A 22,773-nucleotide genomic window follows, 5' to 3' on the forward strand; every position below is an offset into this window, starting at 1 on the left:
ACGCTAAAAATATCATTCACTTTTTGGAAAAAGTCTGCAGTACGAGGTGCATTCAAGTTCCAAGGCCTTCAATTTTTTTTCTCCGGACTGGAAAGAGATAGAAACATGCGCATTGTTTTAAAATGAGGCCGTGTCCATTGTGAATACGTCCCAGAGATGGCAGTACCGTATGGCAGATGGAATTTTACCGCCAGCGGCGAGAATGAGAACTGTTTCAAATACTTAAAATGGCGACGTTTTCCTAACTTGAACAGCGTGCAATCATTCGTTTTCTCAATTTGCGTGGTGTAAACCAATTGAAATTCATTGACAGTTGAAGGAGACATGTGGTGATGGAGTTATGGATGTGTCGAAAGTGCGTTCGTGGGTGTGACAGTTTAATGAAGGCAGAACATCGTGTGACAACAAACTGAAACAACCTCGGGCTCGCACAAGCCGGTCTGACGACATGATCGAGAAAGTGGAGAGAATTGTTTTGGGGGATCGCCGAATGACTGTTGAACAGATCGCCTCCAGAGTTGGCATTTCTGTGGGTTCTGTGCACACAATCCTGCATGACGACCTGAAAATGCGAAAAGTGTCATCCAGGTGGGTGCCACGAATGCTGACGGACGACCACATGGCTGCCCGTGTGGCATGTTGCCAAGTAATGTTGACGTGCAATGACAGCATGAATGGGACTTCCTTTTCGTCGGTTGTGACAATGGATGAGACGTGGATGCCATTTTTCAATCCAGAAACAAAGCGCCAGTCAGCTCAATGGAAGCACACAGATTCACAGCCACCAAAAAAATTTCGGGTAACCGCCAGTGCTGAAAAAATGATGGTGTCCATGTTCTGGGACAGTGAGGGCGTAATCCTTACCCATTGCGTTCCAAAGGGCACTACGGTAACAGGTGCATCCTACGAAAATGTTTTGAAGAACAAATTCCTTCCTGCACTGCAACAAAAACGTCCGGGAAGGGCTGCGCATGTGCTGTTTCACCAAGACAACGCACCCGCACATCGAGCTAACGTTACGCAACAGTTTCTTTGTGATAACAACTTTGAAGTGATTCCTCATGCTCCCTACTCACCTGACCTGGCTCCTAGTGACTTTTGGCTTTTTCCAACAATGACAGACACTCTCCGTGGCCGCACATTCACCAGCCGTGCTGCTATTGCCTCAGCGATTTTCCAATGGTCAAAACAGACTCCTAAAGAAGCCTTCGCCGCTGCCATGGAATCATGGCGTCAGCATTGTGAAAAACGTGTATGTCTGCAGGGCGATTACGTCGAGAAGTAATGCCAGTTTCATCGATTTCGGGTGAGTAGTTAATTAGAAAAAAAATCGGAGGCCTTAGAACTTGAATGCACCTCGTAGCTGTAGCAGATTATGGCGTGGTGCCACATGCAATAAGTGTTTCAATACCAGATGCTACTATATGGCTTAACACACAAACTGCAGTGTTCACTTTCATTTTTTAAAATTCTGGTAGTTGGACAGCTTTTTTAGTGATCTCTGGGGCTAATTAGTACTTCCTTTCACAACCAACTGAGTAGAGCTGACAGATGAACCTGAATAAATTATTCCATATACTTTTTGTCATGTGTGTGATGCCATAAAACAGTATACCTTACCCCCTTCATGTACTAAGCACGGACTACCTGGTGAGATTCCCAGACTGTGCCTACAATCCACAAAATTTCAGTCTTGGTCAGTCAAACGTTTTCACAACCAGTCCAAATTCTGTGAGCTTTTTGACAACTTCATAAAATATACGAGTCAAATGGATGGTTCCTACTGCTCCTTTAGAAAAATAATACAGTAATGGCTGTTTAAAATTGGAAAAATGCCATTAATCATTATGATCAACACAGTAATGGCAACCTTAGATGTACATATGTAACCAACACCCTCAAACCCAATGAATAAACAGCACAGCTATCGCATATCAAATTTTCCACTAGTGATATCTTATCCATTGAAAAATTAACAATTTTATCGGTTTCTGAAAAGTGCTGCACTTTCTGCTTTGAAAGATAGGATATGCTACTGTTTACCCAAATTTTATTTGTATATTTTCAACATACCTCTATAAGATGTATACTGATGGAAGGCTAAAACAGTGTAGGAAAAACTGTTTGTCTGAGTAATGTAGTACAATAAGTTTAATGCAAATAACTTTTTTTCACCTTTCCCCCTAGCTCCATGTTTACTGTACAATGGCATACTGATTTAGCTTAACAATAAAACAATTATTTAACATAAGCTTGTCTTTTTCACTAGTATTCTATAATGTTTTTGTTTGTTTATTCTTACAATGGGCACTTTCCTCATCACGTAATAACTTTGTATGGAGTCTTAACGATGTGCGTGTTTTTGCGCTTAACACAGTTTTCCAACACATGAATGATTCTGCTTAACCTAATGATTTCATCTTCAAACAACTTCTGCATTGAAGATTCTGCCATTTATGGCTGTTTCTGGCTCTCATGCAGGAACAACTGTGGAATCTGTTTCTTCTGTGTCAGGAGACAGTTTTATTGTTTTGGATGTTTCATTTTTCACATCTGTATGGCAACTTTCTCTTATGGACACTGTGGTGGCTTATATGGCACTCCAAATAGCGTAGAAATTAGAATGAAATTTTCACTCTGCGGCAGAGTGTGCACTGATTTGAAGCTTCCTGGTAGATTAAAACTACATGCTGGACTGAGACCTGAACTCGGGAGCTTTGCTTTTTATGGGCAAGTGCTCTCTAAACTTTGCAGTAGAGTTTCTGTGAAGTTTATAAGATAGGAGACAAGGTACTGGTGGAAGTAAAGCTAAGAGGACGGGTCGTGAGTCATGCTTGGGTAGCTCAGTTGATAGAGAACTTGCCAGCGAAAGGCACAGGACCCGAGTTCAAGTCACAGTCCGTCACACAGTTTTAGTCTGCCACGAAGTTTCAATGTAGGAACTGCATCTCACAACAGTTTTTTTATTTTCTGCATTCATGAACTTATTCGGCTCTAAGCATAACAAACAGAGCGTCAAATTAGGTCATGTCTTCTACTATTTATTAGCCATTTCTTGCTCCTAATCATCAGTAAACTAATGCAATATACAAGAGAACTGTAACTAAAAGAGCCTTTTAATGTGACATTTCATACCTCTCAGTGTCCTTCAGAAACTGAAAGATTGGCAAATGTGGTGTCTTTCGTCTGCTATTGCTACAATTTATTGAACTACATATGCTCCCTTTTGTAAATACCATGATAAAATTCAGTATAAAGTTTGCCGTTTATGTTCACCGAATATTACAATCAGCTGTGTAGCTTATCTGCTGCTTGGGGTGCTGTTGTCACAGCATTTAACAAAAATCAGCGGGACTGTTGCGATTGCGTGTGCTAGACTGTAGTGTAAAGGTTAAATTTACTATTACACTATTTGAAACTGCTACACACAAATTCTTAGGATTTATAAAAACATACACTTTTCATTTAAAATTATACACTACTGGCCATTAAAATTGCTACACCAAGAAGAAATGCAGATGATAAACAGGTATTCATTGGACAAATATATTACACTAGAACTGACATGTGATTACATTTTCACACTCTGGTCGTAATAATGGCCTTGATACGCCTGGGCATTGAGTCAAACAGAGCTTGGATGGCGTATATAGGTTCAGTTGCCCATGCAGCTTCAAACACGATACCACAGTTCATCAAGAGTAGTGACTGGCTTATTGTGACGAGCCAGTTGCTCGGGCAGCATTGACCAGATGTTTTCAATTGGAGAGAGATCCAGAGAATGTGCTGGCCAGGGCAGCAGTCGAACATTTTCTGTATCCAGAAAGGTCCGTACAGGACCTGCAACATGCGGTCCTGCATTATCCTGCTCAAATGAAGGGTTTCGCAGGGATCGAATGAAGGGTAGAGCCACAGGTCGTAACACATCTGAAATTTAACATCCACTGTTCAAAGTGCCGTCAATGTGAACAAGAGGTGACCGAGATGTGTAACCAATGGCTCCCCATACCATCACGCAGGGTGATAAGCCAGTATGGCGATGACAATTACACGCTGCCAATGTGCGTTCACTGCGATGTCGCCAAACATGGATGCGACCATTATGATGCTGTAAACAGAACCTCGATTCATACGAAAAAAATGACATTTTGCCATTCGTGCACCCAGGTTCGTCGTTGAGTACACCATCGCAGGCACTCCTGTCTGTGATGCAGCATCAAGGGTAACCGCAGCCATGATCTCTGAGCTGATCGTCCATGCTGCTCCAAACGTCGTTGAACTGTTTGTGCAGATGGTTGGCGTCTTGCAAACGTCGCCATCTGTTGACTCAGGGATCGAGACGTGGCTGCATGATCCATTACAGCCATGCGGATAAGATGCCTGTCATCTCAACTGTTGGTGATACGAGGCCGTTGGGATCCAGCATGGCGTTCCATATTACCCTCCTGAACCCACCGATTCCATATTCTGCTAACAGTCATTGGATCTCAACGAACGCAAGCAACCATGTCGCGATACGATAAACCTCAATTGTGATAGGCTACAATCCGACCTTTATCAAAGTTGGAAATGTGATGGTACGCATTTCTCCTCCTTACACGAGGTATCACAACAACATTTCACCAGGCAACACCGGTCAACTGCTGTTTGTGTATGAGAAATTGGTTGGAAACTTTCCTCATGTCAGCACGTTGTAGGTGTCGCCACCAGAGCCAACCTTGTGTGAATGCTCTGAAAAGCTAATCATTTGCATATCACAGCACCTTCTTCCTGTCGGTTAAATTTCGCGTCTGTAGCACGTCATCTTCGTGGTGTAGCAATTTTAATAGCCAGTAGTGTATGATAAGGTAGTTTATGTGGTACTATTCATAATGCCACCATTATAGAATGCTTTTTGTTTCAATCAAAATACAATTATCTCTCTGGTTCTTCTTCTTCCCTTTCACTTATTTCTTTTTCAGCTGCCTCATGCCCCATGAGACTGAGAAAAGATTTTTCAATATACAGAAAGTCTATTTACAGTTTGATTAATCAAAGCTGGAGAGTATTCAATGTGTTCCCATTTCTATAAGAAACGACACAACATCTTGTTTTCTGTTAGAACAATGATCTTACTGTGCATAAGAACCCGAAGAACGCATAAATGTTGGGCAGTCAGTATCTCATTTTCAATCAAGCATGTTTTGCAAGGGGAGACACTTCAATCATATATATCCTCATGAACAATTATATACACCTAGTATGTAGCATCCCCATTTTCCCTGAAGCACTAGCAATGCATTCTCATGAGTGACAAAGGTGTGTGTGTATATATATATTAGAAAACTCATTTCACTCCATACATGTATTTGCAACATAAGAATGTCTGTATCAACTGCATCAACAGTGCTCTGATGGCAAGTAGGAGGCAGTCTTACATGGTACTCAGTTTGTTCCAATGTGTACAGCAATAACACAACCTTTTTCCACACTTCACTCGTTTTGTCCTCAGGTTAATTTCTGTGCCGTGTTAAATAAAGTGAGAAGAGGTTAACAAGTGAGGTGATGGCTTCTGCACACTATACCAACGAGGTTATTTTCGATGGCACAAATTCTCAACAATGTTGTTGTCCTGTATTTATGATGAGTGATTTACTGTACTGTGGGCAATCTAGCAATGATTGCAATAATATGATACTCAAAGGCAAACCCTACCATCAATATAATGTTATTCATTGCTGTTCATTCTGATAGTGGCAGTTTTCTTCAAACGAACTGGTAACTCATAGCACATGCTTGGGTTTGTGGGATATGAAGAGATCATTGCTCGCACAACTTGGGAGATGGAGTGTCGTAACATCTGGCAGCCATGACCTGGCTGCAGTCAAATGTGCTGCTACCTGACATCTTCCCCTTCCCGAGCATGCCAGCAACCAGCACATGGGCTCACAATACCCCTGTTATGACAAGCTGAACTACTACTATCTTTAATTCGATGAGTGATTAATGTACATAAATTGGTTTATGTCTTCCTTGCAAAATTGTCTGAGAATGATTGCACAGTTAGATCAACATCCTTGTTTCCTGTAACACAAAGTTTCCAGTTACAGGGAACTGGGCAGTACTGACCAGTTCCTAACTTGGAAAACCCATATCAGCCAAGTCTGGTTGAGTTCCCTGAAATGCTTATAGGTCAGGACAGGAAGGGAGCACAAGCGCTTAATCATATGTAGCTAGCACTACTTTCATAAAAAATAAAAAAAAAATAAAAAATAGAAGTTTACAAAAAAGAGGTGTATGAGAAAAATAAGATGTAGAGAACAGAGGGAATATATGAGAATGAAGCTGAGGAATGAGAGGAAAACAGTAGCAACAGAAATTACAACAAGGTAACTTCAGATGAGTGATTGGAGCCAGCTGTATGTTTGAAAATATTTTCAATGATAATGAATACAAATCACCGATACTGCTAAACAGGTATAACAAGACCACAATTCAGTAGCTGAACTGGATACTCAAATGCCAGCTGTTAATCTGCAAAGTACCTTAATCAACAGAGAAGCCCATACTGTCAGAATAATCAGCTTCTCTCTTTTTTTTCGATTTCTCCTCACAATCAACATTTTCTGCATAGATAGTGGTCTTCATTTTTACTGTTTATCATTCATTATCTCATTGCACATTCTGCATTATACTTTTGCATCCTACACCTCTCCTGCACCTTGTCTCTCCTTCTTGTTGTCCCCTCAGGCATAATTTTCTTCCAGTAGACTTTCTATGTCTTTTCTTTATGCTTTCTTCACATAATTTTTTCAATGGCCGCTTTAATTTCAGAATCAGTACCATTCAGTTTCTAAACCTTAACATATACAAGTCTTCTCAGAAACGTTCAACTTTCATTTAATTATGTAGATACTCACTTTCATTAAACGTTTAGTGTCCACTGGCTCATTTGTCCCAGGTTGAATCTTATACCTGCGGATGACAGATGGTTTGTTGGTAATATCTAATATTGTGTATATTCCCCCAAATGTCCAGTAGACAACAATTGTTAGTGCTGTTGTACCTGTCAAAACATAGTGAAAATATGGGGAATGTAGTGGCTTTGACAGAAAGAAATATATAATGACATAAAAAGAAATCACAGGATATGTTACAAAATATGTTAATAAAATACTTTTTGTAAAAATTCCTTGACATTTATAACAGTAATCCATAAACAATCATCATCAACACTGCAACAACAACAAACTGGTATATTTGAAGAAAAACAAACATTTGCAATTAATATGGTTTAAACTTTGGAGTCTTTTCTTTCGGTACTCTAACTCTGTCACAAAGAATTCTGTACATGTGACTTGTCATTCTGTTTATACATTTTTCACTTCAGGCAAACATTCTGTGTGTGTTAAAATTTCTGATTCTCCTCTTCAATCTTTATTCTGATTCATACGTAGGTGACATAAAATACTCTTATATGATATATTCAATGTGAGTACATAATCTACTAATTCACAAAATGATCTAAGTTTGTGTTCAATTAAGGAAAAGTAAAGGTAACCATTTATCATTTACCGGAGGCACTGAACCACTGAAAAGCACATAAGAAAGACTGAAAATTTGGTGAGCCTTCAGACAATGTCTTCTTTCATAGCTGATTTACACAAAAAACACACAGAAATATATAGCTACATTGTACTAACCAACCAAACTGTTCTCAGTAATTGAGCTGCAGTGTCAGAACAATGTAGTCATCTGGGAAAATGTTGCTCCCCCCCCCCCTCCTCTGTGTGTGTGTGTGTGTGTGTGTGTGTGTGTGTGTGTGTGTGTGTGTGTGTGTGTGTGTGTGTTTTCTTCATTTGGAAGGATGGCACTGAAATTTCAGCAAAATGTCCAATCTTGTTTACATGTCCAACAACCACTCAGTGCCTTAACTATGAAGTGAGTTATAACTTTTACTCTTTCCAGTATTTATATTTCACTCAGCACTTTCCAATATCATATCCAGGACTATGTTCCATACGTCCAACAAAAACTGGCCTAGAATAAAACTGTAACAAAACAGATACCTTTATTTGGCTAATTATGAAATATAACACACGTCCTTCGGACTTCTTGTTTGAATATAAAACACACTATGACCTATTTTTGAGGGATGGGGGAGAGAAGAGAGGGGGGGGGGGGGGGGGGGGTTAAGCAGTTCCACAATTGATATCCCTGATAAATGTCACAATAAATCAAATATTGGAAACCCAGTGCCAAATATATGTACTGTATATTTGCAGAGTGGTACACCAACTAATTGACATAGTCAGTTAAGGAGACATGTCATTAGTAACAGTTCACTATTAATTTGTCTTGAGTGCAATATAAAACAGCATTTAGATAATTGATTTTAGTCATTGAAGAGCCACCTTCAGATCTATGAAAAGTAACATCTGTGAGTATGTTGTATCTACTCATTCGTGTACAGAGCATTTATAGTTTCTCATTTTATTTCATCCCATATAATTTTCCTCATTATATACATTTTAATAAACTGATGTCATGTACCCTGGGGCCTGGTAGGGCACAATTTTTTGTTAGCAATCCACCCTTATTAGTTATGTTTCCCTTTCTGATAACCATTCCCCTTTACTTTTCACAGATATGAAAATCGTTGTTTTGCAACCGAAATCAGTTATGAAATAGCTTCTTTGTATTGCAGTCATAACACACAAATCTAATGTGGACCATCAATAAACAGCTGAAGTTGCTGAAAGAACAAGGTGCATAATACACAAATGCAGTAGAAATATGAAAATAACAATGGATAAGACCATACATAGACCACATGAGTTAATTCTCAAATAATCACATAGAAAATGAGTATGGTTCAACAAAAAATGTTAAGATGTTGTCAGCTACAGATGACAAAACATATAAGGTTACAATGCATTCATGAATAATGAACATCAATTTTGGTCAAATATAGTGAAGGAAAATAGTCAGAATCACAAAAGAAAATGATGAGGAAACAGTCAAAAGAATGGTGTAAGCAGCTAAGTCGATTTTCTTGATAAGAGAAGTAAATTATTCCATAAAAAGGACAATGAGGTCTTATATTATTTACATTTCACCAAGGAGTTTCCATCACCATATGAATAAATGAGTCAGATGGCAAAGTGGCTAGTACCCAGCCAAGCAGATTTATGTTTCCCATTATTTGCCTGAACTGTTTAAGGCAAATGCCGGGATGATTTGCTTGAATGGACGCAGCTAGTTTCCTTGTTAATCCTTCCCAAACATGAGCTTGTGCTCCATTCCTAATGACCTCATTGTGGACGGGACATCAAACTCCAAACTTCTCTCCTTTTTCAACAAATGAGGTTTTGAAGAAATATTTCCCTGAACTCCTAAGGCCCTAGTCAGTTACTGGAATATAAAAACAGAATGAAAACAACTTGAAGATTGAGGTCAGAATGGACGTAGGAGACCTGAACATGGGTACAAGTACAGAATGGAATGGAATCCTTGCTAAACTTCTTAAAGCTGAAAAAGGCTAAAACACTTTAACACCTAAAAGAAAGGTCCTGTGAAAAGTCAATAACAGTGGCTACTGAAAGAAGACCAAGGCCTTTAAAAAGGAACAAATACAGATAGTATGATGGAATACTGTAGAATGAAACAAGAGTCATCACTTGAAAAGGAAGGGAGGGAGAGAAGGAGGAAGGGCAACTGTCAAAGACAGCTACAATCTCATACCCACCAGACAAGAAATTACTTGCAAGCTATATATGGCCAGCAGATCTTGAGTAATTGAGCATCAGGAGGAACCTATGAACTGATAACAGAAGACTGAAAGATCCACAAATAGAACATAGCAAAATTAAACAGTCCCAACAAAGGTAATAAATGTATTAATGTCCCATTCTAAATAAAGATAAAAAAATGCAGTAAGAAACTTTTGATATCATTTCCTGGAGACAATTTTCATGTATCTTGAGGCAAAATGAATGTGTGTAAAGACTCAATGCGCATTACCAAGGGGTAATTTACCACATGAGACAAAGTACACCCACTAAAATTGTAGAACATTGCCAGTTGCCATCGAGAAAGACAAGTAGAGCATGTGGTGAGGGCCACAGACAGAACACACAAGCTAGACTGCAATGTACTGACTGTCTCACTCTGTGCACAAAGCTATATGCATTCACATTCTAATTTGCACACCACAGTCATTAACACAGCGTTTAGTCATTTAGTGGTACAATCTTACTATTCTAAACTAACAATAATATGTACCAAATCACAATTTTTTTCCAGTTCTGCCGTCATTTATTAAAGTAATTCCAACTAACAGCATATTAACAGTGTATTTGGAACTCTTAATTATTCTTGAGCGAGAGAGGATAGACTAAGTTAGTAACAGCTTAAACACTGAAGACTGAAAAGTTGATGCTAGTACAGGTGGTAGGTTTGACAGGAGTCCCATGGGGAGGCAGGGGTAGAGATAGAAACGAAGAGAGAGTGTAATGCATCACTAGTGGTGCTCTAGTTTTTTTATATTATATTTCATCGCTTCCCATTAATAGTGCTTTACTGAGAGAGAGGTAAAATGCCACCTAGACTTAAATATGCAAGATCTGATCTTAGGCGATCCTTTCAGTATTTCATTCACAATGTGAGAACTGGTGTAACCTTACAAACATTATAAACTTAATAATTTTTAACAACTATTGTTGAACTACAGTGATTGTGCTTACAGTTTTTGTTAAAGAAGTTCAAATTGCAATAACTTATTTACTTTTGATTCTGATAACCAATTTCAGCCTATAGGACCATCTTCAGGCAAGAGAGATTGGATGAGATAAGGAGCCAATTCACAGAGCCACTTGGTAGTACTACTGGAACCTGTCGCAACTGCTCAATTGTGTAGTACTGGTACATACTACTGAGTGGCTCCATGAACTAGTTCCCTATATTATCTGGAGCTTCTGGCCTGAAGGAGATCTCATAAACCAAAACCAGTTACTGGAATCAAACATAAAAACATTGTTGCAATTTAAACTACTTTTTTGTTAAAATGATGAATTATACTTGCAAAGATTTTTTTTATATAATATTTTGCTTGCTAAGTAACATACCATACACCCAAAATGTTGCTGGGTTCTCGCCTGTTACATCTAGTAGACGATCCCAAAGTGATTGCCAGAAATCACCAGATGCTCCCCAGAACCTCTGCAGATGCCTTTTTTCACCATCATGGGAAAGACACAAATAATTCTAAATCACAACAATAAAAGTTAATTACAATAAAAACAACTATGACAATCTGTCAATATATGAAATGTATAATACTTCACAATACAAATAACAGATGGTACTCGCCATATATAGGAGATGCTGAGTCGCAGACAGGCACAACAAAAAGACTCTCATAATTAAAGCTTTCGGCCAGTAAGGCCTTCGTCAACAATACACATGCGCGCGCACGCACACACACACACACACACACACACACACACACACACGCACACAACTCTCACACATGACAGCAGTCTCAGGCAACTGAAACCACACTGTGTGTGTGTGTGTGTGTGTGTGTGTGTGTGTGTGTGGTCTACTGTTGATGAAGGCCTTAATGGCCGAAAGCTTTAATTGTGAGAGACTTTTTGTTGTGCCTGTCTGCGACTCAGCATCTCCACTATATGGCGAGTAGCAAGACTCTCGTTCCAGTTTAAGTACATACACAAGCTCATATGCACACACTTGTGGCTTTATATCTGTGCATGAATGAATATATAGAACAATGGAAAGGCAACTACTCACCTATAGCAGACTGATGGCTGTAGCATAAGCACACACAACATGAAACAGTATTCACACCAACTTTTGAGCTCTTGCTCTTTCTTAGTAAAAGTACACACATTCACACACACAACCACACAGGCACTCAAATGCATACTCCTATAGCCATGGCGAGTGGATGTGTGTGCATATTCTTAAACAGCAGATAAAGTGGCACCATTAAAAGCTAGTTAAATTTCCTGGCCTGCTTTTGTGTGTGCCATGCACCAAGCAGCTGAATGTGAGTGACCTAGTCATTTTTGTTTATTTTTCAGTTAGTCATTCTTCCACACACTACTTCAAGAAAAAAACTCTTGCAAACTATTTGCATTTAAAATGGCAGTGTTCCATTTTTGGCTCTCTCACTGGATGTCTATAAATATTGCACTCTTTTGGCAAGAAAGAGAAAAAATTGATTTAAAAAACTTTTATACAATGAGGACAATGGTTCATGGAACAGGACAGTTTACTGCAATCCATGAAGTACACCAAATGGCACAAAAATCCTGATACAGAATTTAAGACAGGCTACTTTAGATTGATGGTGAGCTTAGACAACCAGGTGTTCCAATGTATATAAGATTTCCTAAATAATGAAGGTGCTTGACAAATTGTTTTTATATTTTCTGAGAATTCAGAGCCATACATATCAGTTTGTAAGGGAGTTTATGGCACAGCAGAAACAAGTGTGACACAGATACCTACGAATATTAAATTTCTGGTGATAAAATGTTAAACATTTACAACATAGTTCCACAGTTTGAAGTGATCCTAGCAAGCACTAGAGATCACATAATACTAGGTACATAGATGGTTAAAACCCAAAATTGATAGCAGTGAGATTTTTTAAGGGAATCTAACACAAAGCAACAGGCTAATGGGACATGGAGGAGATGTATTTATCACAATAGACAAGAAACTCAAACCTGCGTTTGAGACTGTATGGGCAAGACCTGTGCCATAGGTGCACATGATTTTACAACTGGATCCTTATATTGACCACCAAGACAATCCCCCTCCCCCAGAGGATACAAGAAAAAACTTTGAGGACAACCTTCGCTCATAAGCATGTATGTTATCCAATCATACTGTGAACACTGGAGGACAGTTTACCGTTTAGTAAGCACTCTGCAGGACATGACAATTTGCAAAACAATACTAAATGCTTTCTCTGAAAACGCTTAGAACTAATTGTTCAAAAGCCCAATGATATCAGAATAACAAGTAGACTTGATCTCTATGTGGACGTCCACAATCAAACTGGGATCAGTGACCAGGAGACAGTTTTAACAACAATCATTATCAATGTTCACACTGTAACTAAAACAAGAAGAATGATTTACATGTTCAGTAAACCTGATAAAGAGGAAGCAATATCATATCTCAAAGAACAACTTGAAACCTTTAGCTCTGGGGATGAGCATGCAGAGTAACTGTGGCTCATGTTTAGAAGAGTAGTTGACCACACACTGGAAGGATATGTGAAAACTTTGGGAATGAGCACACAGAATAACAGCAGCTCAAGTTTGGAAGAGTAGTTAACCATGCACTGGACAGATATGTACATACTAGAGCAGTTCTTGACGTAAGGGACCCTCCATAGTATAAAGTCTATGTAAAGAAACTTCTGTAGGAACCATGAGTACAGCACAATAAGTTCAAATGGTTCAAATGGCTCTGAGCACTATGGGACTCAACTGCTGTGGTCATAAGTCCCCTAGAACTTAGAACTACTTAAACCTAACTAACCTAAGGACAGCACACAACACCCAGCCATCACGAGGCAGAGAAAATCCCTGACCCCGCCGGGAATCAAACCCGGGAACCCGGGCGTGGGAAGCAAGAATGCTACCGCACGACCACGAGATGCGGGCAGCAGCACAATAAGTGTAAAACAAAGGATACAACTATAGATAGACATGCTAAATGAAAAATGTTTGGCTGTAAGATAGGTAATGTACAAAATCTTTAATGATTTCTGTAGTAGAATCTTATTGAGTGACCTCTCTCAAAGACCAAAGAAATACTTGTCAAATATAAAGGTTGTCAATGGCATTAAAGCTAGTGTTCACTCATGGACAACATAGGGACTGAAATTTAAGGTAGAAAAGCAAAAGTAAAAGTGCAGAACTCCATTTACAAATGTTCCTTTACATGCAAGCTAAGTATACGTCCACAGTTTAATACTTGCACCACTGAAAATCTGAGTTTTGAATCAGCTATCTGACCTTGATGGTTAACTCCTCACTGTGCATGACAGTATACCTCTCAAGAATGTTGTTGTGAAATTCCTCTTCAAGACGATGAAGAAACGGAAAAATTATAGGACAATATATCTCTCTACTGCTTTTTCAGGCATACTAGAAAGATTCATCTACACAATAATTTTGGATTACCTAGATAGGTTTATTATTCCCAGCAGTCTGGTTTCCAAAAGGGTCTGTCAACTGAACAAGCAATCTACACTTTTATAAATAAAGTTGTGGAGTCTCTAAATGACAAAATGGTGACAACAGGATTATTTTGTGATTCATCAAAAGTCTTTGATACTGTGAACCAACAAATACTACTACTGAAAGCAAACCTTTTAGGAGTAAGTGGTTTATGAAATAGGTTGCTACTATCATACCTCAAAGATAGGAAGCAGACAGTACAGACAATTTTTGTGGTGGTCTGGCTTCAATAGAATGCAGAAGCACCAAATATAGAGTGCCACAAGGACCCCTTCTTAGTCCTTTACTGTTCCTTATAATTTTAAATGACTTACCACAATGTAAAGAGCTACAGTGAAATTTTACTATTTTTGCAGATGACACCTACATTACAATTGACAGTAGCATATGCACTCCGTCTTCAGGCCACAAGTGGCCCACCGGGACCATCCGACCGCCGTATCATCCTCAGATGAGGATGCGGATAGGAGGGGCGTGTGGTCAGCACACCGCTCTCCCGGTCGTTGCGATGGTCTTCTTTGACCGGAGCCGCTACTATTCGGTCGAGTAGCTCCTCAATTGGCATCACGAGGCTGAGTGCACCCCGAAAAATGGCAACAGCGCATGGCGGCTGGATGGTCACCCATCCAAGTGCCGACCACGTCCGACAGCGCTTAACTTCGGTGATCTCACTGGAACCGGTGTATCCACTGTGGCACGGCCGTTGCCACAATTGACAGTAATGTGTGCAAAAATCTTCATGGATATATCAGCAATATTCTCATTGATTTAGTAAAATGGTTTAGTGTCAATGGGCTCTCAATAAACTTGAATAATAACTAACTACACTCCTGGAAATTGAAATAAGAACACCGTGAATTCATTGTCCCAGGAAGGGGAAACTTTATTGACACATTCCTGGGGTCAGATACATCACATGATCACACTGACAGAACCACAGGCACATAGACACAGGCAACAGAGCATGCACAATGTCGGCACTAGTACAGTGTATATCCACCTCTCGCAGCAATGCAGGCTGCTATTCTCCCATGGAGACGATCGTAGAGATGCTGGATGTAGTCCTGTGGAACAGCTTGCCACGCCATTTCCACCTGGCGCCTCAGTTGGACCAGCGTTCGTGCTGGACGTGCAGACCGCGTGAGACAACGCTTCATCCAGTCCCAAACATGCTCAATGGGGGACAGATCCGGAGATCTTGCTGGCCAGGGTAGTTGACTTACACCTTCTAGAGCACGTTGGGTGGCACGGGATACATGCGGACGTGCATTGTCCTGTTGGAACAGCAAGTTCCCTTGCCGGTGTAGGAATGGTAGAACGATGGGTTCGATGACGGTTTGGATGTACCGTGCACTATTCAGTGTCCCCTCGACGATCACCAGTGGTGTACGGCCAGTATAGGAGATCGCTCCCCACACCATGATGCCGGGTGTTGGCCCTGTGTGCCTCGGTCGTATGCAGTCCTGATTGTGGCGCTCACCTGCACGGCGCCAAACACGCATATGACCATCATTGGCACCAAGGCAGAAGCGACTCTCATCGCTGAAGACGACACGTCTCCATTCGTCCCTCCATTCACGCCTGTCGCGACACCACTGGAGGCGGGCTGCACGATGTTGGGGCGTGAGCGGAAGACGGCCTAACGGTGTGCGGGACCGTAGCCCAGCTTCATGGAGACGGTTGTGAATGGTCCTTGCCGATACCCCAGGAGCAACAGTGTCCCTAATTTGCTGGGAAGTGGCGGTGCGGTCCCCTACGGCACTGCGTAGGATCCTACGGTCATGGCGTGCATCCGTGCGTCGCTGCAGTCCGGTCCCAGGTCGACGGGCACGTGCACCTTCCGCCGACCACTGGCGACAACATCGATGTACTGTGGAGACCTCACGCCCCACGTGTTGAGCAATTCGGCGGTACGTCCACCCAGCCTCCCGCATGCCCACTATACGCCCTCGCTCAAAGTCCGTCAACTGCACATACGGTTCACGTCCACGCTGTCGCGGCATGCTACCAGTGTTAAAGACTGCGATGGAGCTCCGTATGCCACGGCAAACTGGCTGACACTGACGGCAGCGGTGCACAAATGCTGCGCAGCTAGCGCCATTCGACGGCCAACACCGCGGTTCCTGGTGTGTCCGCTGTGCCATGCGTGTGATCATTGCTTGTACAGCCCTCTCGCAGTGTCCGGAGCAAGTATGGTGGGTCTGACACACCGGTGTCAATGTGTTCTTTTTTCCATTTCCAGGAGTGTATATTCAGTTCATTATAGCTGCCAAAACTGAGGTAAAGCTAACTGTTACGTTTTCCACACAGGCTGTAGAAGGAATTGAAGCAAAGTTCTTTAGTGTTATGACTGACTGCACAGGTAATAGTTCTCATCATATAATAAACCTTCGTAAGAGACTCAGCTCATCGATTTTTGCCTTACAAATTCTATCTGAGAGTGAGAACTTAAACATTCTCTAACAACATACAGAATTATATTTTGGAGAAATCAATCACTAGCAAAGAAAATATTCTTGGCCCAAAACATGTTTTAAGAATAATGAGTAGAGTTAGACTGTAGATGTAGTTATAGAAACTTTTTCCAGAAACTAAAAATTCTTACTAATACTTTCTAATTTATATTTTCATTTGTGTGTTTCGTTAATAAAAAATACCAAGTTGTAGAAAAGAAATAGTGAATATCATGAACACAATAAAAGGAGGCAGCATAATTTCCAGTGATTGTAAACATCTGATGATGGTGCAGAAGGGCGTACAATACACTGGCACAAAAGTTCACAATGTTCTCCCTCCAGATATTAAATGTGAGTTTGTTAACAAGTCCAAATTTAGGTAGCCTCTGAGGCAATTTCTTTTGGATGGGTCATTTTACAGTTAGTCACAGTGAAAAAACCTCCTAGAACTATAAAATTTGTGTGTCATGTAATATAACGTGAGACTGAACAATTGTGAAGATAATAGTTTCCTTTTTATTTTTCACTTGGAATGACTGCTAACTGGTGTGATCTTCTGTCAGCTTACCACTAATCTAATACTACTTATGTCTTTTTGTAACATTTGTTGGTTTGTTTAGAAGGATCACAAACAAAATAAAGTGTAAATACAAATATTAGTGTCAGTGGTGTTGAGATATAACTAAAATCAATAAAACTTAACAAGGCTGCAGGCCCTGATGGGATCCCTGTCAGATTTTATACACACTTTGTAGCTGAGGGAGTTCCACTTTAACTATAATATACCACAGATCCTTTCAACAAAAGATTGTGCCCAATGATGTGAAAAAAGGGCAGATCACACCTGTCTACAAGAAAACAGAAGTGATCTACAAAATTATCATCCAATCTCATTGACATCCATCTGTAGTAGAAACATATTCTGAGCTCAAACACAGTAGGGTATCTCAAGCAGAATGAGCATGGATTTCAAAAGATTTGGTCCTGTGAAACTCAATCCTTGTTTTTCTCACATGAAATCCTGAAGACCATGGATAAAGGGAGTCTGGTAGATACAGTCTGTTTCTTGAATTCAAAAATGCATATGGCTCAGTAGAACACCTACAATTAGTAATGGAAGTATGATTTAATGGGGTACGAAACAAATTTGTGGCTAGATTGAAGATTTCTTGGGAGGGAGGAAAGTCATCGACAAATGCAGAAATTAAGAACCTTCAACATCGCAGCGCATTTACAATCGTTGGTTAATATATTAAAAAACTAAAAACCCGCCTCGATTGTGAAAAAAGCGCCTAGTGCTAAGTGTTAACCCAGGTTTCAGCATAGATAACTACACCTTCTTCAGAACAACAATAAAACACACAAGTGCCTAAGAAGACCTTTGTCAATGATTAAAAGAACACCATAGCTATACATTTATACACGAAAAAAAAAGGAAATACAAACAGTATATATGTACAAAGTCAAAACCACTACTTAACTTAATTGTGCACGCTCCACCTCACACCAGCCTATGTTCAATGGGCCATGACCCGCCATAAACTTTGTGTTTTCCTTTTCTTTTTCGTTTATAAATGTATAGCTATGGTGTTCTTTTAATCACTGACAAAGGTTTTCTAAGGCACTTGTGGGTTTTATTGCTGTTCTGAAGAAGGTGTAGTTATCTACGCCGACACACTAGGTGCTTTTTCCGCAATCGAGGCGGGTTTTTTGTTTTTTAATAAATATAGAAATACTTTCAGGTGTGCCCCAGAGAAGTGTTGGGAGCATTGCTGTTCACATCGCATATTAGTTGACTATGCAGACAATGTTAATACTAACCTCAGACTTTTTGCAGATAATAAAGTAATATCTGCAAAAAAAGCTGTACAATTATTCCGACAGATCTTGATGAGATTTTAAAGTGGTGTAATGACTAGCAGCAAGCTTTAAATGTTTTGAAATGTAATACTGTGCACTTCACAAAATGAAAAAGCATAGTGTCCTATGACCACAATAAATACTTTCATGTAACAATCTGTGGAGATATGAAATGGTAAAGAAGGTATAGACTGAGTTCATTGATAGGAACTGGGAAAATATAGTCAGACTACACAGGAAATAACTTACAAAATACTTATACTTTGTGACCCATTCTAGGATACAGTTCAAGTGCATGGGAACCACAACAAACAGGTCTAACAAGAGCTACTGAACACATACAAAGAAGAGTAGCATGTATGGTCACAGGTCTGCCTGACTCACAACAGAGCATCTCAGTAATGCTGAAGAACCTTAACTGGCAAACCCTTTAAGATAGGAACCAACAATTTCACAAAAGCCTAATTACAAAGTTTCAAGAACAAATATTAAGTGACAAATTCAGGAATATACTAGTCTCCAAAATAACATACCAACAGTGGCTGCATTTTAGCTGTCATTCTTCCTACACTCCTAGCGTGGAAAGGTAAGTAACACTATTACATGGTGTAATGGAAAGTTCCTGCCGCCACACGTTTCACAGTGGTTTCTAGAGTATGTGTACAGATGTAAATGTATAAGCCAAGTACTGAAGTACAGAACATTCTATACAGTTACGTATGATTGAAAGCAAGAGAGGGTAGCAGTACAAATTAGACGAAAAACAGGGATTTTCACAAGGATCAATACCAAATTAGGAAACAACAATCCTTCACATACTGATAGAGTACTTCTGCTCGTCTCTCAACAGTTTGTGATGTGTCCTGTACAATTTTGTTGCATCCTGCTCATTCTCTTTATGATTTTTCAATTTTTCTACGAGTTTCTGTTGATCTATATTTCATGCTTATTTTGTTTCCAAGATGTTTGGATTCTCATCATTTGGAGTATGGTTACTTTTCCTCCCTCCATTCCTCAGTTGCTTCACAATTTTTTTTAGTTGTTTCTACTGCTCCTCTGCTCAAATTCACTTGCTAAAATTTAGTTAATCTGAAGCTTGCAGCATCTCGAAATTTTAAATGCAGATTTTTGGGTTTATTTGCCACTGTTTCTTGGTTTTACATTATACCGTGGCGCTTCCCTAAACTATAAAATTTTGTGAGACCCACAGTCTGCCCTAGCAGACAAGACAACATACACCCTCCATATACCCATTTCATAACGGACACTTACCACCTGGATTCCCCCCCCCCCCCCCCCCCCACCACCACCACCAATCTCCCTGTAAGTGCTTCTGCCAGAATTTCTATCCATATGCAAGGCAAGCACCCTTCGGCAAGTGATGAATGGTTGATGCAGCATCTGGACAAATGCTCCTCCTTTTGCTGTGTACCAGTGTTACCATTTGTGAACCAATGCTTCCATTTATGAAACAGTGCTTTCAACAAGGATCTGAGGAATGCCACATGATTACAACTCAAGGCCAAATTGGGTGAGTCAGCCTTGAGCATTTCTTTGGGTAAATAGCTTGGAAGTATCATGCTTTCTAAGCAGGGCTAGTTGCGACCTAGAAGGTTGTGGTTCACAAGTGGTTTTCCCTTTAGTTTTCCTGAGACATTTCGAAAAGCCACCTTCTGTTTCTGGAGGCTGTAAATTCCATGTGCAGTGACACATACGTTGTACTGCTTTATGCCAGCAATGAGTGCCCATGTGGACTATCCCGTTCAATTACCACACAACTTTGCATCTTCCACTTCGCGCATGACGATGCCTCACCACAGTGTCCCCCTTTACTTTTATTCACCATTATCCATGGCCTCTGCTAGATATGAACTTTTAATGTTTACATTGAGCCTTCAAACTTTGTGTGAACCTTAGTGAAGGCTCCCACAGATGTGAACTTTAAATGTGTGTGTGTTCCTGCACTACCTCTGATAAACTAAGAACCATCACTTGCAAGTCGCACAACTGTGTACAGTCTACCTTAATAAATGGTTTATCTCACCAAAAATTTGCCCCTTTGCTTTTTCATGTTGCTTCACTGGAACACGGGTTCCACATCGTTTCCCACCTTCTCCTTTTTTTCCCCTCAATTTTTCCACAAGCGAGAGCTGTGATGTATGTTGTGCAATGAAATATTTTCAGTGTTACCACAGTATTGCATTAGAGTCACCAGTGTGGTAATACTGGCAGCACAAAATATTTGATTGCACACTATACATCACAACTATCTCCCTAGACTTAAGTCCTTGTGACTTTGATTCGATTCCGAAGATGAGGGAACCACTTCGTGGCATTCGCTTCAGAACTGTTCCAGAGATTCAACAGGCAGTAGACCGTTCCATTCGCACTATCTACAGAACAGGCTCTGCTAATGGTATACTACATCTTCCACATCACTGGCAACGGGTTCTACACAACACTGGTGACCACTTTGAAGGACAGTAACAGGTGCAAACATGTAACTCTTTTGTATTGGTTGTGAATAAATATTTGCCACTATTTAAGTTCCAACCCTCGTATTAACACCTTTGGTTACCCTTTACCATAAATGTTATTGATATCAAATTAAACAACAAGTTTACTTTTACCTGCCACAGTTTATTTATTACCATAATGTGTTTCAAAGGTTTAAACCTCAATCATACAATGGATTGATGTGGGTTAGTATCACATGTATTTACTATGTAAATACTACCCTGGAGTAATCTATGGCACTGTTTCCAGTGGTCACAGGCTGCCATGATACATCACATATACCATTACAGTTCATAAACACAGAGGGAAGAAAGATGATATTAGAGACTGGTTAGGTGCTACCATCATCTCTGGAGCTAGGCAGACTCGCGTACACGAAACTCTCACTAAGTTAAGTGATTAATATTGAAATAGGAGCTAATCCAGTTAATATTACATTTTTGACTAGTGTATATACTACTTCTCTAGGCTACCAATTGAAGGTTTCACTTTTCTGACCTTATTTAGATCGAAAAGGAAGTATTTTGTAAATGCCAGTAGTCACTAGTTTTGTTTACGTTTTTTAGGTGTAAATTTCACGCTAGTGTAGATTTTCCTTTTTGACTAGAGTTCTCGCTTCAAAGTCAAATTAATTCGTGCCGGTCATACAGAGTTCAGGTAGTTAAAACTTTGGAAGTAAGTTTAAAAGTTTGTTTACATTAGTGTTTATTTACGGATTAGTGGGCTACAGGTTACGAAACTACTGTGGTTTTGTGCCAACTTATTCTCTGCTTTTGTGTTAAGTTAGTCTATCAAACCATGTGTGACCAATGTGGTGGCTGCCGTAGAATTTTGAAAGAGGGGATGTTCTGTGTAGACTGTAAGTTATGGTTTCATTGGGGCGAATGTAGCGGCGAGGAAACGAGGGTAGAAAATGAGGATCTTCCATGGCAGTGTAGGTTATGTAGAAAGGAGAGAAAAATTGCTGAACAGCAGGCAAAAATTTGTGCCCTTAAAGCTGAATTAGAAAATGCGAACTTGGAATTATGTAGGTTAAGGGAGCAAAAAGAGACTGGGAACTGGGAAAAGGTAGCACACAAAGGGCAAAAAAGGGAAACAGTTGAAAAACTCCAGAAATTCAATTAGTAAATCAGTTTGGCTTGCTATCTAAAGTGGAGGAAGGGCCTCATCGAGATCCAGTTGAAAGTTGGTTGAAGCAGAATATTAGCTTAAAGAAAAAAGACAGGTTGGGATCAAACAAGAATAAGAAATGAAGAATTCTGCTTATAGGCAGCAGTCATGGGAGCGATGTGGGCCACCAGCTTCAGGAGAAATTAGGTGCAGGGTACCAGGTCACAAGTTTTGTGAAACCAAATGCTAGCCTTAGCCAGGTGACAGAAAACTTAGGTCAGCTATGCAGGGACTTTGAGAAAGAAGATCAGGTAATTGTAGTTGGAGGAGCAGGAAACAGCCTGGCTATGAATCCCAGATACAGTATTAGGAGTGACCTGGATAAAATAGGAGCAAAAACTGAGCACACAAATGTGGGGTTTGTGGAGGTCTTTCAGTGCCATGATCAGCCCTGGGTAAACACTGCTGTAAGGCATGTTAACACTGAGCTGAACAGGATGCTCCAGACACCGGCCAAATTTTCCATAAGTGTTGTTCCAGTAAATGCTATTGGTAGGTGGGGATACACT

The 22,773-nt window shown here is 40.1% G+C and overlaps 1 protein-coding gene across 3 annotated transcripts in view; it reads right to left on the minus strand.

Moving 5' to 3' along the window:
• LOC126175375 (fatty acid hydroxylase domain-containing protein 2) overlaps nt 1-22,773 on the minus strand; it is a 189,431-nt gene that overhangs the window by 73,266 nt on the left and 93,392 nt on the right. For all 3 annotated transcript variants that reach the window (XM_049922147.1, XM_049922145.1, XM_049922146.1), the window contains exons 3-4: nt 11,106-11,209; nt 6,900-7,045 (exon numbers count right to left, since the gene is read on the minus strand). In XM_049922147.1, coding sequence (XP_049778104.1) covers nt 6,900-7,045; nt 11,106-11,209 — 250 coding nt within the window. The remainder of the gene's footprint in view (nt 1-6,899; nt 7,046-11,105; nt 11,210-22,773) is intronic.

Source organism: Schistocerca cancellata, chromosome 3, assembly GCF_023864275.1.
Source record: "Schistocerca cancellata isolate TAMUIC-IGC-003103 chromosome 3, iqSchCanc2.1, whole genome shotgun sequence".
In the NCBI taxonomy this organism is placed as follows: domain Eukaryota; kingdom Metazoa; phylum Arthropoda; class Insecta; order Orthoptera; family Acrididae; genus Schistocerca; species Schistocerca cancellata.